Source organism: Rhagoletis pomonella, unplaced genomic scaffold, assembly GCF_013731165.1.
Source record: "Rhagoletis pomonella isolate Grant_MI unplaced genomic scaffold, Rhpom_1.0 Rhpom_scaffold_00009, whole genome shotgun sequence".
Lineage (NCBI taxonomy): Eukaryota > Metazoa > Arthropoda > Insecta > Diptera > Tephritidae > Rhagoletis > Rhagoletis pomonella.
Window position 1 is genome coordinate 37313658 of NW_023458563.1, and position 19359 is coordinate 37333016.

Genomic DNA, 19359 nt, shown 5'->3' on the forward strand with positions numbered 1-19359 from the left:
GTGCTAGAATTCCAACTCTAGATACATAATAAAAAATTCACAAATTAAAAAAATTTTTTATTTATGAAGTGCATAGAATCGGGCTGTAAATCTGTCTATCCAGGGTGCGTACAATAACCGGCTTTCAACTTCCGGCGCTAAACTGTTAAGTAGTATATCAAGCAACATTGATGGGCCTTAGGGATGCAAATTTTGGGGAGTAACATCGATACATCGATGTTTCGATGCATCGGACAAATGAACATCGATGCTAAAATACATCGCCAGAAAAACATCGATATATCGATGGTTTCCGATGTTTCGAAATTTGGTAGGTTGTAGTCACATTGAAAGGAAAATTTAATACTTTTCAATTCATACTCTCTGTAATTCAATTAGAAAAATACTTACATATGGATGCATTTCCCTGTATTTATTTACTATTCCTTTGCCCTTCCTATAAATATAATCAAAATGCATGCCGTCGTAAGTTCGCTGAGCCTATAGTTCCAAGCCCCAAATTCGTTGAAATTTCAACGGGAACCCGGTCCTTTTTTAATGATTATGTACGCATTTTTAATATCGAAAGATAAGAGTATACACGGAATTTCTGAATTTTCCCCAAAAGAATAAGTAATAAAATTCATGGCCAGGAAAAAAAAATTTTAGGAGCATAATGGGTAAGTTGAATTTAAGTCTGAATCATACTAAAGTCGATGTTAAAACATCGCTGAAACTGGCATCGATGTATCGTAAATTTAGCGATTTTAGGAAATTGCAAACATTGATGGCAAACATCGAATTTTGAACCGATATTATCGATGTTTCAAAAATATCGATGCATCGTTTGCATCCCTAATGGGCCTTCAACAAGTACTGCTAAAAGTCGTATAAGCAGCTTAGAAACAATTTTAGATTCCTCCAGCGAAAGCGAAGGCTCGGATGTAGAATCTGGGGACTTTAAAAAATGTGAAATTAAAGCTCAATTGAGGGCCTGTCTTAAAGAAAAACGAACTCTTCTCGCTGAAAATCCTCTCAATTGCTAGAAAACTAAACTAAAATACGATAAATTGACAGATCTTGCCCGCCAATAATTGAGCGCTCCACCCGCCAGCGTTCCAAGTGAACAAAGGCAGCAAAATTCCTTTTTTTGAAATATAATATGCCCATTTTGAACTTTGACTACTAGATTAAAACACTGTATAGGTTAAGCACTCGTTCAATGTTCTAATAATTTACAAAATTTTTAAGTAATAAAATCGATGACTTAAGTTGATTATAGCTTTTTCAATGTTATTCCTAACATTCGCATTCGCATTCGCACATTCGCATTCGCATTCGTGATTGTGAAAAATATGACATTCGAAACATACCTAATTCGTACATATGTATGTATATAACACAATTCTCTGTGCGCATAACTAATTTTCTGTACACCTTCTAGTCTTTTTATACCCGAGCGCACTTGTGCACAAGGGTATTATAACTTTGTTCGCATAACGGTTGTTTGTAACAGTGAAAACGAATCGAGATAGATATAGACTAATGTATACATAAATTCTCAGAATGAAAGGAGAAACCGATTAATCCATGTCTGTCCGTTCGTCCGTCTGTCTGTCCGTGTACACGATAACTGAGATTGAGATATGATAACTAAATTGAAATATGTCAAATCGATATATGCAATCACCTCTTAGCAGAAAATGACATTTGGGAAATTTTTGGAAAATGGGCGTGGCACCGCCCACTTACGCCTACATATGTGTATCTCGGTACCCGGTTTTTCAATTTCTACCAATCACACCGGCACATTTGCAACCTTGGCGCCAAAAAGCAATATGCTGAAAATTTTTGAAATCGGACTAAAATTACTGTCACTTACCATATAACGGAAAATTTCAGAAATACGAAAACTCCGATCTTTCAATAACTAAAGATGCCAACTTACAACAATCGTTTAACAAGATTCAAGATTATTGATTTTTGTTAAATGGGCGTGGCGCCACCCACTTATGACTACATAAATTTATATCGATAAACGCCTTACCGATTTCCACCAACTTTGGTCCAATTATTTCAGTATATCATAGCATATTATTGAAACTGTTTGACATCGGGAAAAATACTCTTTCTTGTCATGCGGTTTACTGAAGGGTGAAAAACGATACATAATACGTGCGCCGGGTATTTAAAGTTCCGTTTCGCCCGAACCTATACTTCTGTACTTGTTTTATATGTATTTAACTTTCCTTCGAACACAAATTAAAACCTTTCCAACTGAAAATATCCATGGTATTCCTGAATTTGAATTAAGTAAGGCGTACCTGCAAACATTTCTATTTATGTATATGTATATGTACACTTTTTTTATATTATACATATGTACACATATATGTGTAAAAATCATGCCTTATTAAAGACTTGGATTTTGGTAGAAATAATTAAACTCTCTAAGCTCTAACACTCGCAATGGCCGAGTGAACAGAGCGCAGTAGTGCCACTCGAGAGGTCGGAGTTTTTTAAATGATTTTTATTTTATTATTTTTTTTAATTTTTATTCATTGAATTTTTATGATATTAAAGTACTTAAGTTTGTCTTATAAGGAAATTGTTTTCAAACAAATATTTCCTCGGATTGTAGGTGTATTGACTCCCCCGAAATGTAGCGAACTTGAAAAAAGGCAAAATAAGCTTTGAAAAAAGGCAAAAAAATACATTATTTTCTAATTTTGTTATGTACATACTAGGAAGGCCTTTTTAGGTGCCGAAAAACCCGGGATTCTTGGCAAATAGTCCCAGGATTTTCGGGATTTGTGATTTGCACTGATGGCAATAATTTTCTTGACCAGTAGTGGCTATATCTCCTCTTTTTTTAATAATTAATATTTTTTTTTGTGAATGTCTAGCTCATCAGACATATAACACCGTGCGATAGTAAATTTTGCACAAAAAAATATATATTCGCGAAACCATGGGCCAAATATAGTAAAATTGCGTGTTTAGTTTTTCATTCTGACGTCAGTGATTTAAAAAATGCAGTTAAATATCCTTAGAGAAGAAGTGTGGGTAGGGTTGCCAGACGTACTACTTTTGGGAGTAAACGTACTCCTTTTTATTGCAATGTTCTCCCTTGTACTCCCAAAAAAAATATCTGGAAATGTACTCCTTTATTATCTTTGTACTTCTTTTGTACTCCTTTTTCCAGCTATTAATATTTTATCATATACATCTGTTGCACAGTGTTTTTTTTTTGAAAAATAAGTTATTCACAGATTTTGCTTCAATTTTATTAATTTGTTTTTAAATTTCAACCTTCATTTGGGTTTACCGGCGGTAAACACTTTGCGAGAAAAGCGCAAGTAAAAAAAGTAGTTATTGTATAGTCTTTAAATTTAACCTTCATTTGGGTTTACAAGGGGGTTTGGGAGAAAAGCGCAAGTCTTCGCCGGTTACTTTATTACATATCTTCTGTAACCATAGGCTAATTTCCCCCATTTGGGTCATTTATACTCCGTCTTTTGTCCAACATAAGGCGTCATACTCAGCAATCGAAAAGACTCGAAACTGGTGATTAGGAGGGCATTCATTCGACTAACCCTATACAGGTTTTTTTTTTCTTTTTTTTATACAAAATCTAAGAAAAAATACACCTAAAAAAGAGGTTCGTGCCGCATATATTTATCTCTCAAAGCTGGCAAATGCAAATCAGGATTAAAATTTTAAAACCAATTAATAAAATTAAAGTAAAATATTTACAAACTTAACAAAAAAAAACACAAAATCTATAAAGAACCCTTTTATTTTTCAAAAAACCTGTGCGACAGTTATTATTTTATGCGCTGGACGTTGCCATTCATATTGTAGTAAAAACTACTTAGTAAGCAAAGTTAAGTGTGATAGTGTAAAGGTGTAAGCATGGCCTTAGGAGCAGGGCGCTCGGGTATAAAAATTTAAATTAATTATAAGGCTTAAATTAAAAAAATATAAAATTAATATTAAAAAAAAAATATTAAATTAATTATAAGGCTTAAAATAAAAAAATGGCCATACATTCAGGAAGAGTCTGGAATTCTTTTGTAGTTTTTAGTTTTTTAGTTGGGGAAACTTTCCTATAAGGGCGGTCATTGAGAACCGAATTCTACGCAAAAATACTGTGGGACGCAAGTGGAAATTGTGACTTTTGGCAATTTTTCTAAGGGGTCCCTGGGGAACCATAGGGGCCCTTGGTGGTCGGGAGTAACATTTTTGTCAATGGCGGTTCATGCCCTCTCCAAAAAGGTCGGAAAAGCTGCCACGTCCACTCCCCCTTCGATCACCGTCTCTTTTATTTATTATTTTTCACATTTATTGTTGCTTTGAAAAAGATTTATAAGATATCTTTGTTTGTTTGTACCTAATTACTTGTAATTTGTAACAATAAATTGCACAAAAAATTAAAAAAAAAATTTTACTCCTTTTTTATGTCATCGAAAATATAAATGTACTCCTTTCTCAGTTTCAAAATCTGGCAACCCTAAGTGTGGGTTTTAAATGAAAGAGGAAACTGTAGAATTTATGCGGATTAAATTGGTTCATAAGGATTGCTAAGTATTGAAATGAAATGAAATTTTAGTAGTTTACCGTTCAATCCATTTTCGCTCATTGTCGACTGAAGCCATGCTTTTACCCTTCATAAATGGAAGTGCTTTGCAGTTAGCGAGAATAACTTGATATAGAATCGGATGATCCACATATCTAGTTTTTAAATCAATTTACTAATTATTTTGTTAGCATTGAGTATATAATTTGTTATATAGTATATACATAGGAAAAAACTTGAAAGTTAGAGGGGGGGGGGGGGGGGGAAAATATTGATCTAACATTTCCTGGTACGATTTTTGAATATATAAACCGCTATTATTTCTAATCTGAATGCCTGTGCACGGTGGGCAGGAAGCAAAGATAGGTTGCATAAAAATGTCGACAAAAACTGAAAGCAGGGTTGTATTTGTTGATATTTTTAGGTTAATAATCCCTTTGAATTGAAATAATAGCTGCTCCTGTTTTAAAGATATCCACATTTTACATAGCTATGATAGGACCGACTTTTGCGAAAGAGAAAAACATCCTTGTGCATTAAATATTCAACAATGTATGTGTGAGTAAATGTGTGTATATATATTATGTAAAAATATAAGTTTATGTAAGTTTTTAGCCGTTTTCAATCGTTTCCAAGGCGCACCACGTAGAGGCAACTTACTTTGCACCTCTTTGTTCTTTTTTTGGTTTTATTTTTTTTTTATTTTTTTCTTGCTTTATTTTTTTATATTTGTTTTTTGTTTCCTTTTATTTTTTTGTTGGCTTACCATATAATATAGTCACACATTTTAGTATTTAAATATTTTATTATTTAGTTAAGTTTTTATATAAGCTGGAATGAAAATGTCATTACAGTTTTCTTCAGGCGACTCACAAAAGTTGGTTTATCAATCATATTTATTTTGAATCCATCCCAGAATTTAATGAATTCCCTATGAACTGACTTCCCGGCCTGCTCGGACCATAATCCTAAACCATCGTTATTCAAGAATGAAATAGATTGCTTTAAATGTTTAAGGATAAAATGGGTTTTGACAGTTTGAGAAATTCCAGTACTTTTCAAAGCTGTGCGGAGTTCGTTAAGATTTTTATCAAAATTACTAAGATCCGCTTGTTATGCGGAAAACCATGTATTCACGATTTTGCTCATGGCTTTGAACGAGGCAATATATTTGGTATTGGTTTTACTGAGAGTTTCTTCCATACAAACTATGTTCGACATTTTTTTGTATGTGGAAGACACTGTCAGCAAAAAATAAATAATTGCAAAAAATCAACGAAATTTTCTGATAACTTCAGACTTGCACTTTACTAATTGGCTCAAAAGCTACATTTTAAACATTTTTCTAAAAGATCTGATTAGAAATTGTGATCAGATGAAAGTGTCTCCGAGCCAATAATTTTGTACGGCACGGTACTTATAAGTGATCTAGATTTCACGAAAAAAAAAAATAAATACAAGGCAACATTAAAATATCAGTCATTTGTTTCGTTGCTGTGAGCTTGTTTCAAGCCTTCTGGCTTTTGCTATAATTGTAAAACTCTGTGCATGTCATTTTAACGTATTTGGGTACATACTTATATTAATCATCAACTATTCCTTATGCAAAACGTGCTACATTTAAAAAAAAAAATCGCATTTGAAAGAGCACCAACCCAACTCGTAATAATTTAAGTATACAAATTTTAGTATTTAATATAGAAATATTCAATTGAAATACGCCAATATTAAAATGAAGCGCTTTGCACTTAACGGATGCTTTTTCATAATTAAGTTAAAAAAAAATTTATTTAAATTCCATGCTGTCTGTAATGAACCCTGACGCTCTGGAAATTAGCAAATTGTGGCAAGCATCTTCGTGCACTCAGCTACAGCCAGACATGTAAATGTGCATTCAAATGTTCAGTTTGATTCAACGCCACGTGTGCGTGGTATGAAAGTATTGTTTTTAAGTACGAACATTTCAAAACGATAATCAAATAAAACATATTCATGTTTACTATGCGTTATTTCCCCCAGTAAATTCATAAAATTTTTCTTAATATTACAACGCCTTTTTTCTCTCAGCGTAGTCATTTTAAGCAAAATTTGTGCAATCAAATCGAAAACCGGGACACTTAACATTTTAAGGTTGGACCGGGACACCGGGACAAATAGTCTAAAACCGGGACATGTCCGGGAAAACCAGGACGTCTGGCAGCCCTACACACAAAGCGCATACTTTCATGCGATTTTCTTTATGATCGCATTTGTGTTCTGGATGTACAATAGTCATTATTTCCTGACAGAAGAGTACATAAATACCAAAATAAATCTCATACAAGCTTTGAATTTATTTACTTATTATGCGGAGTACCGTTGGCCTAAGTTAGAGCATTTTTATTTCTTGCACAAGCGCAGTGCGACTTGCTTGCGCTACTTGCTTATAGCAACAAACTTTTAATAAAAAATTACTACCGTATTATATAGCATACAATATTGTATACATACATACATATATTGCGATATTGAAAGTGTTTGTAATGAGAAAGTTCACGCTACAGAAAAAGGTAATTGTGGTGTTTTATCTAAGTTGTATACCGGTAGCGCCCAATAAATCTCGATCAATTATTCTTTCGGTAGGAAAAAATGAAAACTGAACATTGATTTGATCCGTTTTAGTGAGTTAAAAAAGGGGAACAGATTTGTATGAGATTTCTTTTCGTATAAATATGCTCTAATTATCGAGAAGTACGCCTTCCTCTTTTGCAAATATATCCTATCAGAAGTATATAAAATGTGGATATCTTTAAAACAGGAGCAGCTAGGATTTCAATTTAAGCGGATTCTTAATCTTAAGATATCAACAAATACAACCCTGCTTTCAGATTTTGTCGACATTTTTATGCAACCTATCTTCGCTTCCTGCCCACCGTGTGTGATTCGAATTGAGGAATACATACATTGACCAAAATATAAATCAGGTCACGACTTTTTAGCAAGGTTTGGCCATTTTTCTTTGGTTTATTTAATGTTTATTATTTTTTTTATGAAAGTAAAGCTCTTTTCCTAATAAACACCGTATAAATCCAAAGTTCCGACTTCGTGCAAAACAACGTTAAAAATTAATTCTGCAATGTTTCACCAAAATTTCAAAACTTTTAATTAGAATCTTTAGAAAAAATATTTGGTTTGCAGTTTTGTAGCTCATTATATTCGAGTATAATAAAGTGAAAGTAGAAAGTGATGCTCATTTGCATCTCCTTTAAAGAAATGGTTGAACATAGATACCTTCTTTTTATGAAAAACTGCGTTACACCGTCAACAAAAAAATTGCCAAAAAAGTCTTAAAGATTTCAAAATTACACTTTATAATACTAAAATTTAACGAATTGTTTAACAAATTTCGCTGGCTGAAAATTTCTAGAAAAATATCCCACAAATTTGAGATGTTACTATAAGGATGCTGTTTCAGGGTTCAGAAATCTAGGATCTTGGACTTTAAGATCTGTAAGTTTTTGTTGAAAAAATTTGCAAAATTATTTTTTGTCCCGTATTCGGCTCCCATAAATATGGTCACCGTATATATAGGGATAAGTTTTCCCTAAAGCAGTACCACAAACTATTAATTCGTAGCTTAACATTTTTTTAAATAACTAGTTTCTAATAGTATTAGGGGGTTCGGGGGACAAATAAAACAAAATTCATTCAACAAAAAATGGATTTATTCGCTTATTGAACAACAAACCCATTCGAAAATAAAAATGCAATATCCTTTGAACAAAACAAAGTTACACTGGCGATCAAAACTGAATGCATGGTGATTTTATTTTTAATATTCAGAATGATTTTGAAGTAAAATTTTTTGTTTTATTTTATAAAAATATTTTTCATGCTTTAGCCAAAACCATAAAATTAATTCAAACTTTCGAACTCTAGACAAATGCAAAAAATTTCCATAAAAATTGTGGACTTTTTAATCTTGGATATGCATCCAGTGGAGTGGCATCCAGTGTGCTTAAGCACTGCGACGGCCATCCCTGATCTAAATTAATGCCGGCCAAAACGTGTGCCACGCACTTCATTTGTAATTATGCTTGGATAAAAAATGCATTGAAAATCGCTTATAAATCACTTTCGATATTGAAATAAACTACCTCAAAAATACATATAAAGAAAGAGATAAACACAACAAAACAAAAGTAGCAAACTTCAAAATTACGAACGTCACATACTTTGTTCTTAAATGCAATTGCAAATAAATGGCTGCTTGTCAACGGCCAACAGCCCTGTTAGACAATATGTATTTGCATATGTAAATTATACTTTTTGTATCTACTCGTATGTACCACATATGTACATATGCTAGTGGTGGCAAACTATCGATAGTGGACACCATCGATAGTTAATGATCGTTTTTTGGGTCACTATCGATTGTGCCGATAGTCATTTTTTCCGATAGTGCAGTGCCATCGATAGTCCTGATAGTGCGCTGCCGGCGATGGTCTCGATAGTGTGGATGCATTCTTTTAATTTGAATGCAGCATTTTCTTCCATATAAAAATGAACTTCTTTGTATAGAACAAAATGGGTGACACGGTTTATTATACTAAAGTTTAAAGGACTATAAAATTGCATACCAAACATTTTTCTCAAAATTCTGATTCCAAAGTTTGAAATTTTGGTGAAACTGTGAGGAATTTTATTAATTGTTGCACAAAGTTTGAAATTGGGATTTACATGGTTTTCATTAGACGATAAGCTGGACTTTTATAAAAAATTAATAAGCTTTAAAGAAAAAAAGAAAAAGTCACGATACTATAAAATGTTCGTTAATTTACTTAAATTCTTGTTTACTTTCTTATACAACTTTAACATTTTTACTTTTATGATTTTATGCGGAGATTTTTTTGTACAAAAAACTTCATGACTTAAGCTCTAGTTTTCTCTAAAAGTTATTTTATATAATGAAACACATGCGATATAAACTTATCTATAACAAACACATTACCTTTTACATTGTGAGTTAGATATTTGTCCATATTTTGTTACACTATGCGCACGAGTATTATAAAAAATATCACACAAACGCGTTTCAATAATATAATATGGCAATTTCTCGATAGTATCGATAGTATCGAACTTCCAATATGGCCGATAGTAGTCGCCATCGATAGTTGCGATAGTGATGTCCCTTCGATACTATCGATAGTGTGATCGATAGTTTGCGACCACTAACATATGCAAATACATATCGTGTAAGAGCGCTATAAGCAGGATTTGATGCTTTCTAAAATTTACATTTTTTCATAAGTATATATGAGCCTAACCCGAAAATATTTTTTCTGTACTTAAATTCCTACTTAAAATAGTCTCAAATGCGATAAATTTTAAAGTAAAGGTAATTTATTCCTTAATATGATGGTATGATATGTAGCTTTGTACCTTAAAATTAATAAATAAGCGACTTTTATTTTAAAATTTATCGCATTTGAGACCATTTTAAGTAGGTAAGTAAAGAAAAAAAAAATCGGTTTAGGCCACTTCCGTTCTCATGGTCTCATTTAGGCTTGCCAGCTTAGCTACACCCATTAGGATTTCTACCTATAACGCTTATATTATTTGCTAGGCATTGCTGAAGTCGTTAAATGCTTCAGCCAAATTAGAGCTTATTATTTATAACTAGCTAGCATAGTACTTTTTCATTAATTTTGATTGAGAATAACTGTAGTATGTATTTGTATTTGCAAATTCTTCTTCTCTTCTAATTGACGCCACATCAACAGGGACAGCCTGAAATAACCGCCATAAGGAAAGCCGATCGAAAGGTAAGTAACCAATCTGAAATTATTTCAATACTAAATATTTTAAGCAAAATTATAAATTTTTTAATGAAATAAACTCTTCAAAAATAATACGTAACTTCGCTTAACTAATAAAATCTTTGCAATTATCTCAAACTAAAAAATAAGAATAACACAGCGCGAAAAACCTGGGAAAAACCCGAATCTAAACTTAGTGTAGGTTTTAGGAAGAGTTGAGTACAATGTGATAACAGGTTTCTTATAGTATAGCTAGTAGACCCGGCGAACATCGTCCCGCCCAAAATAAATTTTTTGTATTGAAACATTTTGGTCTAACATTTTTGCCAACAGTTCACGTTCATGATTTTCAGTGACGCATATATCTTCTAATATTATGGTTTGGTGGTTGTCAGAAGGCATATTTCCATTGCCGTCTTAAATAACCTAGCAAAAGTGTGTATGATACAAAGATACGTAATAGTTTCAGTGCGTTTGAAAGGCGCGACGCCTCGTTTTCACAAAGCCCCAATTTTCTCTAAGAGTACGGGATTGATTTCATATTCATATCTCCATACCATGTTCGAGTACTCTACCATGAACACTTCCACTTCATATTCATATCTCCATATCATGTTCGAGTACTCTACCATGAACACTTCCGGAGATACGCAGTATGAAAAATTCGGTTTGTATGGGACTACCAAGTTCCAGTACTCTATCATGAACACTTCCAGAGATATGTAGTGTGAAAAATTCGGTTTGTATGGGAGGTGCCACGCCCCTTTTTCCAATAGCCCCAATTTTTATTCATGACTATGCGATTGATTTTATATATGAATACCAAATTCCACTACTCTACCATGAACACTCCCAGCGATATGCAGTATGAAAAATTCGGTTTGTATGGAAGGTGCCACGCCCCCTTTTCCAATAACCACAATTTTTCTTTATGAGTATGCGATTGTTGTCGTATATCTCCATACCATGTCCGAATACTCTACCATGAACACTACCAGAGATATGCAGTATAAAAAAATTGGTTTGTATGGGAGGTGCCACGCGCTCTGCACCTAGTGGTATGAAATATACTTGACATCCGATTCTCATACCTACCATATATACACACAAAATTTCATAAAGATCGGTAGGGCCGTTTGGGAGGAGTTCGACCACTAACACCGTGACACGAGAATTTTATATATTAGATGGTATTATAGCTTTGGTCCAATGTTTGTGAGTACCAGAAGAAGAAGGGATAGAACCATGTAAATTTACATAACTCCGTTGTTTAGGCAGCTAAAACCACGAAATTGTGTGACCTGTTTACTTATCGATTATACAAAGCCTACTGTGAAAATCATTTAGATCGGTGCTCTATAAAATATATCTTCCATACCACTGATTGCTCAGAGATGTGTTTTTGTTATATAACTCTTCTAATCATTTTCTTTAGCTCCCAAAAAATTCATTACTGATGTTCATCAAAGATGTGAAGCCTTCGGCATTAAAACAAACTAATCTTTGTACCTAATTTGAAAAATCATTTATATTATGAAAGAGGATTTATAGGCGTATAAAATGATGTATAGAGATCTATTATTCAACATCCATTGATTGTTAGCAATCTTCGACGGGTAAATTTTAAGAAGTTCATATTTTTCTCCATCTTCCCAACTTCGACCATCGCTACTTTAAAAATTGCTATGAATGTCGCCAAATATGACGTATTCATTTATCTAATGCAACCGCATACAGACTGTCAAAGTTAAACAATTAAAGTAGAAATACGGCCTTGAATTTATGTACATGCGTGTATGTATTGTACTTTCAGTTCTTGTGCGCAGTGTGGCAAAGGAATTCATCAAAGTTTGCTAAAAAATTATTAATACAATGGGGCGCTAGCAAAAAATTAGGGTTTCATAAAGTTTTCGGAAAATAGGCAAGGCACACTTATATCGTATAGGTATATCTAAATAAATAAACAAAGCTGCTAAACTGATCTGTACCAAATTTAGTATACGCATTGTTCTTGGCATCCGTAAGCTCTATCTTCAAAAGTTTCGAAATCGGACAGAAACCTCTCCTAAGATTTGGCTAGCTTTGAGTTTTTTGTAATTTCCGTAACGGGGGAGGAGCTCGTGATATTGAATAGGCAATGATTTTCGGGATACACGTGTTTGATATAGGTGGGTGCTAGGCCCAGTTTCAAAAATTGTATGAAAGCCTATTTTTTGGCAAAGATCCATTGTAAAAATCATGTTTAAGAAAATATTAATGACTTTTCCATTTTACCCGATGAAAATAGCCAACAGTCTAAGTTTAACATTTAATATCTTTATTAGTGTTGGGCAGTATTGATACCAAAAGTACTCATAACTCGATTCTCAAAAGGATCGTCAGCAACCAATTTTAAAAGGTATCATCACTTTGATACATGTACTCAGGATCGTTTCAAAGTATTCGGTATTAAGTGTCGAATAGATACTTAAAAGTACTAAATTCTATTTACATTTACCGGTATTCAGAAATGATTGTACTCAATTTAAAGTTTCAATAGTTGTCAAGTACAATTCTTGTACCAAGTGCTGCCAGCTAAGCATTGAAATGCTTCTAACATGTATGTATACATATATTTAAAGAAAGTACTCAGTACTCTGAAAAATACCCGATCCTTAAAAGTATCGATACTAAAAAACTCTTTCCTCAAAAGTACTCGATGCTTCCCAACACTAATCCTTACACGTTATTTTAAAGGTCTATAAATCCTCTTTTCGAAACAAATATTTGATTTCCAAAATTTTATAAAAGAGTTCTAAAAAACAGGTGCATCTTCAAAATAAAAAGTTACATTTTTTGATTTGTGGGCACACCTATGTTTTATATATGGTTCTATTCGTAATCTCTTAATAAATCGATAAATGTAAGTGTAATCCATTTTCATTAAGTGCTTCAAAAGTTAGACTAGGAATAAACATTAAGATCGCAGAAAAAGAAAACAAAAAAAAATTTGTGTTCAAATTACGCTGTGCAAGTTGTAACTTCTGAGCAAAGATTTTGAAAGTAGAACTCACTTTATTGGGACCTTCTAATTTCATTGGCATCCCCCGTTTTACCAGATTGGCCCCGGTTTTCCAGATAAAGGAACTTGAAAATTTGATTAAATTTTAACTATTTTATAAATAACTCCCTCAGTCGAAAGTACAGTTACACACTTTTTGTTACTTGCCATTTAAATAGTTATTTTTTAAAGCACACTTTACTTACCAACTACATATGAAGTGTACACATAAGTACTAATTGGCTCAAAAGTTATGACATAATAGAACTGTCAAAATTTGTATGGAGCTCTATTTACCAGCCCCTCGTAAATTTACGAGGCAAATTTGATGCGCAAACGATCTCGTAAACTTCAGTGTTGCCGAGCGGCTGAATTTTTATACTAAAATATATGATTAAATAATGAAAATAAATGAAAAAAGTAATTTGCAAATAAAAAGAATGAATTTCATCCACTAGCTGTATTGACTTAGGTTTTCTGCTAATTTTCCGCATTTTTAATTGTATTTTAGCCAAGAGTGATAGAGACAAGATGGCGGGATGTTATCGAAGATACTACGAAACAAAAATTGCTTCACAAAATCCTGGTTGATCTGTCAAACAGTCACTTTACGCAACTATTTACACCTTTTCACAAAGGGGGCGTTCCCATTAAAGCCTCGTAAACTTACGAGTTTTACGCGGTTTATGACTTTACGAGTTTAAAACGGCCGAATCACGTGGTTCGCTCTCTCAATTACGAACGGCGAATCAACCTGTTTACATTACACATTCGTGATTCACTTTGCATCTCTGATTCTTGTTCTTTGCCTTTGTTTATTGTTTAATGTGTTTTTTATTGAGCATCTCAACGGTGGAGAAAACATTCGTAGTGGTTAAATAACTAAATCAATAGTTTTAACGAATCCAGCTATTTTTTCAATGTTTGTGCTGGTCGGGATGTGTGTGGTCTATGTGTTTTGACAGCCGTTATCGATACAAATTAGAGAAGACAACGATTTGTTCTTGATTCGCATGGTGATTCGATCTGAATTACCTACGAATGAAGTGATTCGCTCTCAAAATTTTGTATGCCGAATTACGTGATTCGGTTCGTAATGGGGGCGCCAATGACGAATGAGAGAGCGAATTACGAATTAGAGAGCGGATCACTTCTCGTAGAAACATCGTTTAAGGGACTCCCCTATACTAATTGTGCCCCTCTTAAAAATTACATACAAAATTCACTTGTTTTCATTATTTGTTTAATTTAAACACCTATAATTCAAAAGTTATGCAGCAACTTGAACAAAATTTTTTTTGAGGATTCAAGTATACGTCTTTGAGCAACCATCTTGATATAGTTTACAACAATAAAAATAAAGCTAAATAACACAAAGGTTACCTGTGTTTTAGATTTGCCCATATAGATATATACATAAGTGCGCCTAGTACGTACATAGATAACGTTTTTTATTAAAAAAATCAAATAAATCAACTTTTTAATATACCACGTTCCTATAAATGGACTAAAAAGTATAAAATATTTTTTCCTGGACCCATATAATTTGTCTTGATAAGTTTTGATTTGAAATTTTTTGAAAGTCATCATAAACCATTTATGAGACTCAAAAAGAAAACCGTGGGTCATTAGTGTGAGTATAGGGTGGATCACACCAAGTTCAGCTGCATTCCAAAACGTCAAAATACAAGTATTTTTTTATTTCTAAACCTCAGTTGATTGTAATGCCAAATGTGTGCAACCACGGTTAAATCCTAGTTTCCTACTAGGTTGACTTCTTTTTCTAGTGTGGTTTAGACGTGGTTTGTGGTTTGTATTTTGACGTTTTCGAATGCACCCTTCATGCATTGTGTCGTAAGTAATTTAAAATTTTTCTATCCGAACCTTTTAGTATATTAAATACTTTTACTATACTGCAACGTTTTTTTTTTTGAAATCTGGACAAACAAGAAAAGTAATTTCAAGTTGTACTTGACCCTTGCTACAACCTGCACTAAGGGCCAATATCAGATGAATTGAATGGCACTTAAGTTTAATTTAGGATTGTTGTTTTTTGATGCCGTTTGGCTTTCATTGGGTTTAAAATCACATTTATTTAAATATGCCAAACAGTGGCACCACTGTTGCTTGTTCCTTGAAGTTATTATTGCATTTGTTCATTTGTTTACATTCTGTGCTGAACAGCTGATTGTTGCTTGACATAAACACAGTGTTGGATATCTCATATTTAAATAGTCAAGTAAGTTCAGTTTAAATATGTGATCTGAAAATTAATTTTCGAAGTTAATCAACGATCTCTACTTAAATATCTCATCTGAAATTGGGCCCTGGGTTTCGTTTCGGTAGTAATCCGTGATTTGTTTTTTTGTGAACGGTCGATACGCAGGAGGAAGAATTTTTAAATGTATTCTATGGAAATTTAATTTGTATGTAATTAAGCATCACTTTGAATATAAGCTAATTGTTTGTTCGAAAAGCATCGTAGTCTACAAAAAATGTATTTAGCCCGTTGAAAATCGCTACTTCGGACTACACAAGGAGTTGTATTCTGTCTTATGGTTGTATGTCGTAAACTTTAAACGGCTAAAAATATATATAGGGCGTTCGCAAGGTACCATAAAAGCAGTGGCGGACCCAGGTAGGGGGAATTGGGGAAATTTCCCCCGCCCCCCCAAGACTGTATAACATGTATTTTCATAATATTCAACTGAATATCGTGAAATATCATTTCAAGAATAATAGGTCCCACAAGCTGCTTGTAGAAAAACTCGAGCAAAGTTTAACTCGAAAACTTACTTGCTGAGCGGAGCGCGTATATGTAACTCGAAGTGACTTCGAGAAGCTTGGGGAACAAACCTAATGAATGGATGCTTTTGAAAATTTTAATTCATGGAAAAAGTGTGTCAAATTTCACTTGAGTTTGAAATTTTAGCTGTGTGCTAAGCTCGAAGTATTATGTTATTTAATTCACTGAATTTTCAAAATTTTGAAATTATGTACTTAATTTTCAATTTTTACTTTTTTGTTATATTTTCGAATTTGTATTATTTTACACAGTTGAAAGTCACAGCAAGTTTGAATATTTTGACAGGTTCAGAAAACAAAAAATTCCAAAATGTTTAATTTTATAATATTTTTAAATTTCTTGGGATTTCTTATATTTAGGATAATTTCCAAAATTTCAAAAACTATCGAAATCCGGGAGATTCTAGAAATTTTGGTAAAATGAGAATATTTTTAAATGTACAAAATTATTGAGATTTTAGAAATTTTTATATTTTCCAAAATTTTTAGAATTTTATTTATCCTAAAATCCATCCTAAAATGTAAAAATGTGAAACATCACAAATTGTCGAAAAATTCGTATGTTCATGGTACTTGTGTGTAAAAAATAGAAAATTCTTTGAAATGTAAAAGATATTAACATTTTTGAAAAATTCTAAAATTGTTCCACTTTTCTGAACTTTTCTAAAATTTTGTATTGATATAACAAAGTTTGAGAATTTTAAATTTTTTGAAAATTTTGAAAACATCAATGTCCAAAATTTTCTTGAATCTTCAAGAATTACGAAGATTTTTTAAATTTCCAAAAACGACGAAATATGAAAATATTTTCAACATTCGAAAACTTTTAATTTCGTTTGATCAATTTTGTATATTCGACACTTTTACTTAGAAAACATTTGTTAGAATTCCTACAATTCTCAAAATTTTTGAAAAAAAAAATTTTTAGAAATCTAGTCATTATATTGAATTATTGGGATTTACTAAAATTTCTAAAATTCACAAAGTTTTGAAGATTAGAAAATTTAGGAATTCCACTCATGTTATTAAAAAGGGGAAACTTCAAGAAATTAAAAACTATCAAAACTCTAAAAATTTTAAATTGCTCCACCCCTGATAAAAGTCATATATATTATGAATTTTCACAGTGTTAAAAAAAGCTGGTTGTAGTTTCAAGTCCTCTAAACATTTATTTAAGCTTATAAAGCTTACCACATACAACAATACGACAGCATACAACACCTTGTCAACTCCCTAATACAACAAAATTACAGTTTCCAAAAGCTAAACAATAATTTTTATGCATAGTTTTTTACGATTTTCCTTATTGCCTTCCGATGTTCCAATATTATTAATATGTTCTATCTGCGCGCTAGTTCTTACGAATGATTATGAGCTTGCTCTCACTGCGCCGTTTAATCTCGAAAATTCCAAATAAATATTTCGAAAGGGTTAAATTCGGTTTTACTATTTGACATCGATAAACGATAGTGGTTACATTCGACGAGCAATAATGACCGCTGCAATAAGTAGAAAAGTATGAAGTAGAAGGTACGATTGTAAAAAGCATTTCGTCGGTCCCTGCGAAGAGTAGCATATTTCGCTATTCGCTTCGAAGAGTAGAAAATTTCATTATTCCCGCAGAAAAGTAGCACATTTCAGATTCTCACTTGAAGGAGTAGCACATTTCAGATTGCCGCTTGGAGGAGTAGCACACAAGGCGAATTCATTTAAGGTGGTATAAGCCGTACAAAAACAAAACTTACGGCGTCAATGACTGGTTATCAGTACCTACCAGTTCAACATCATTATCGACGTTTCCAACAACATGCATATAAAATGTGTTCGTTAAAGCATTCGTTATATTTAACCAGAGCTTCTACCTTCGATATATGTTAACCGGACATTGAATAACCGGCCCTTGGATGCATTTTATAAGTTTAATGTTGCGTCTGGAGCTTCTCGGTCGGTTATTTCAAACAAAATCAAGTAAAAACAAACGTTTACGTTTCCTCAGGGAGTCTTTATTTATAAATACGAAAAACATATATGTACATTAGGGTGGTCTTTAAAAATCAAATCAACTATTTTTGTCAGTTTTACTCCCTCAATCGGTAATACCGCGATCATAGATATCACATATCAATTTTGGTTCCGATTGGAGACGGTTAAAGCGTGTCGCACAGGGCAAGTTCAGATTCCTCTATAGAGACTCAAAAAATTAAAATGAATTTTTTTCCATCTAATACCCAAAATCTATACTACCATAGTCGAAGATATCACATATAAATTTTGGTCCCGATTGGAGTTGGTTAAGGCGGTCCGCAAAGCGATCAAAGGCCAGAAGCCTCTATGGAGACTCAAAAAACTAAAATTATTTTCTTCATTTAATACCGAAAATCGATACCACTAAAGTCGAAGATATAACATTTAAATTTTGGTCCCGATTGCAGTCGGTTAAGACCTTTTCGTAGGGTAATCTGAAGTTTGACCCCTGTGCGACACGCCTTAACCGGCTTCAATAAGGACCAAAATGTATAAGCGATATCTTCGACTAAAGAAGTATCGATTTTTGATACTAAGTAGGTGAAAAAAAAATTAATTTAAATTTTTTGAGTCTCCATTGAGGAATCTGAAATTTGCCTCCTGCGCGACACGCCTTAACCGCCTCAAATCGGTACCAAAATTTATATGTGATATCTTCGGCTATAGTATCATCGACGTAGGGGATGAGGCTTAGGAAATCTGATTTAAAAATTTGACGCCTACATTTAAGGACCACCCTAATGTACATATAGTATTAATAACAAATAAGAGAATTCAAAACAATTTGAGCTTATTACACTTACTTAATTAATTTATTTATCAACAAAAACTAGCAAAAATCACGCAGACATAGGTGTTAAATACGACTTTACACAGAGCAATGAATGTTGAACGCCCTTTATTTTGAAATGTGCTACTCTCCGACGCGAATAATAAAATGTGCTAGTCTTCCACGTGAGAATCTGAATATTTTACAATAACTATTTACTGGTGCGATAAACAAGAATTTTTCTTAAGAAAACTGGGATGTTTACTGTATAACTTTCTACGATGCTCTTTTTGATCGGGGAAGATTCGCATATATGTAAATGCATTACGAAATTATAAATGTGCTCTAAATTTCAACAACA

General features: G+C 32.9%; 1 protein-coding gene and 1 long non-coding RNA gene across 2 annotated transcripts in view; one reads left to right on the top strand and one right to left on the bottom strand.

Annotated features, from left to right (window-relative positions):
* The window catches only part of LOC118745768 (twitchin), a 286196-nt gene that overhangs the window by 101763 nt on the left and 165074 nt on the right, over window positions 1-19359 (top strand). Inside the window, 1 exon segment of the mRNA XM_036479424.1 lies at window positions 10324-10365. Coding sequence (XP_036335317.1) covers window positions 10324-10365 — 42 coding nt within the window.
* Window positions 1-19359, bottom strand: part of LOC118745770 — a 115365-nt gene that overhangs the window by 8253 nt on the left and 87753 nt on the right. The gene's annotated exons all lie outside the window — the stretch shown is intronic.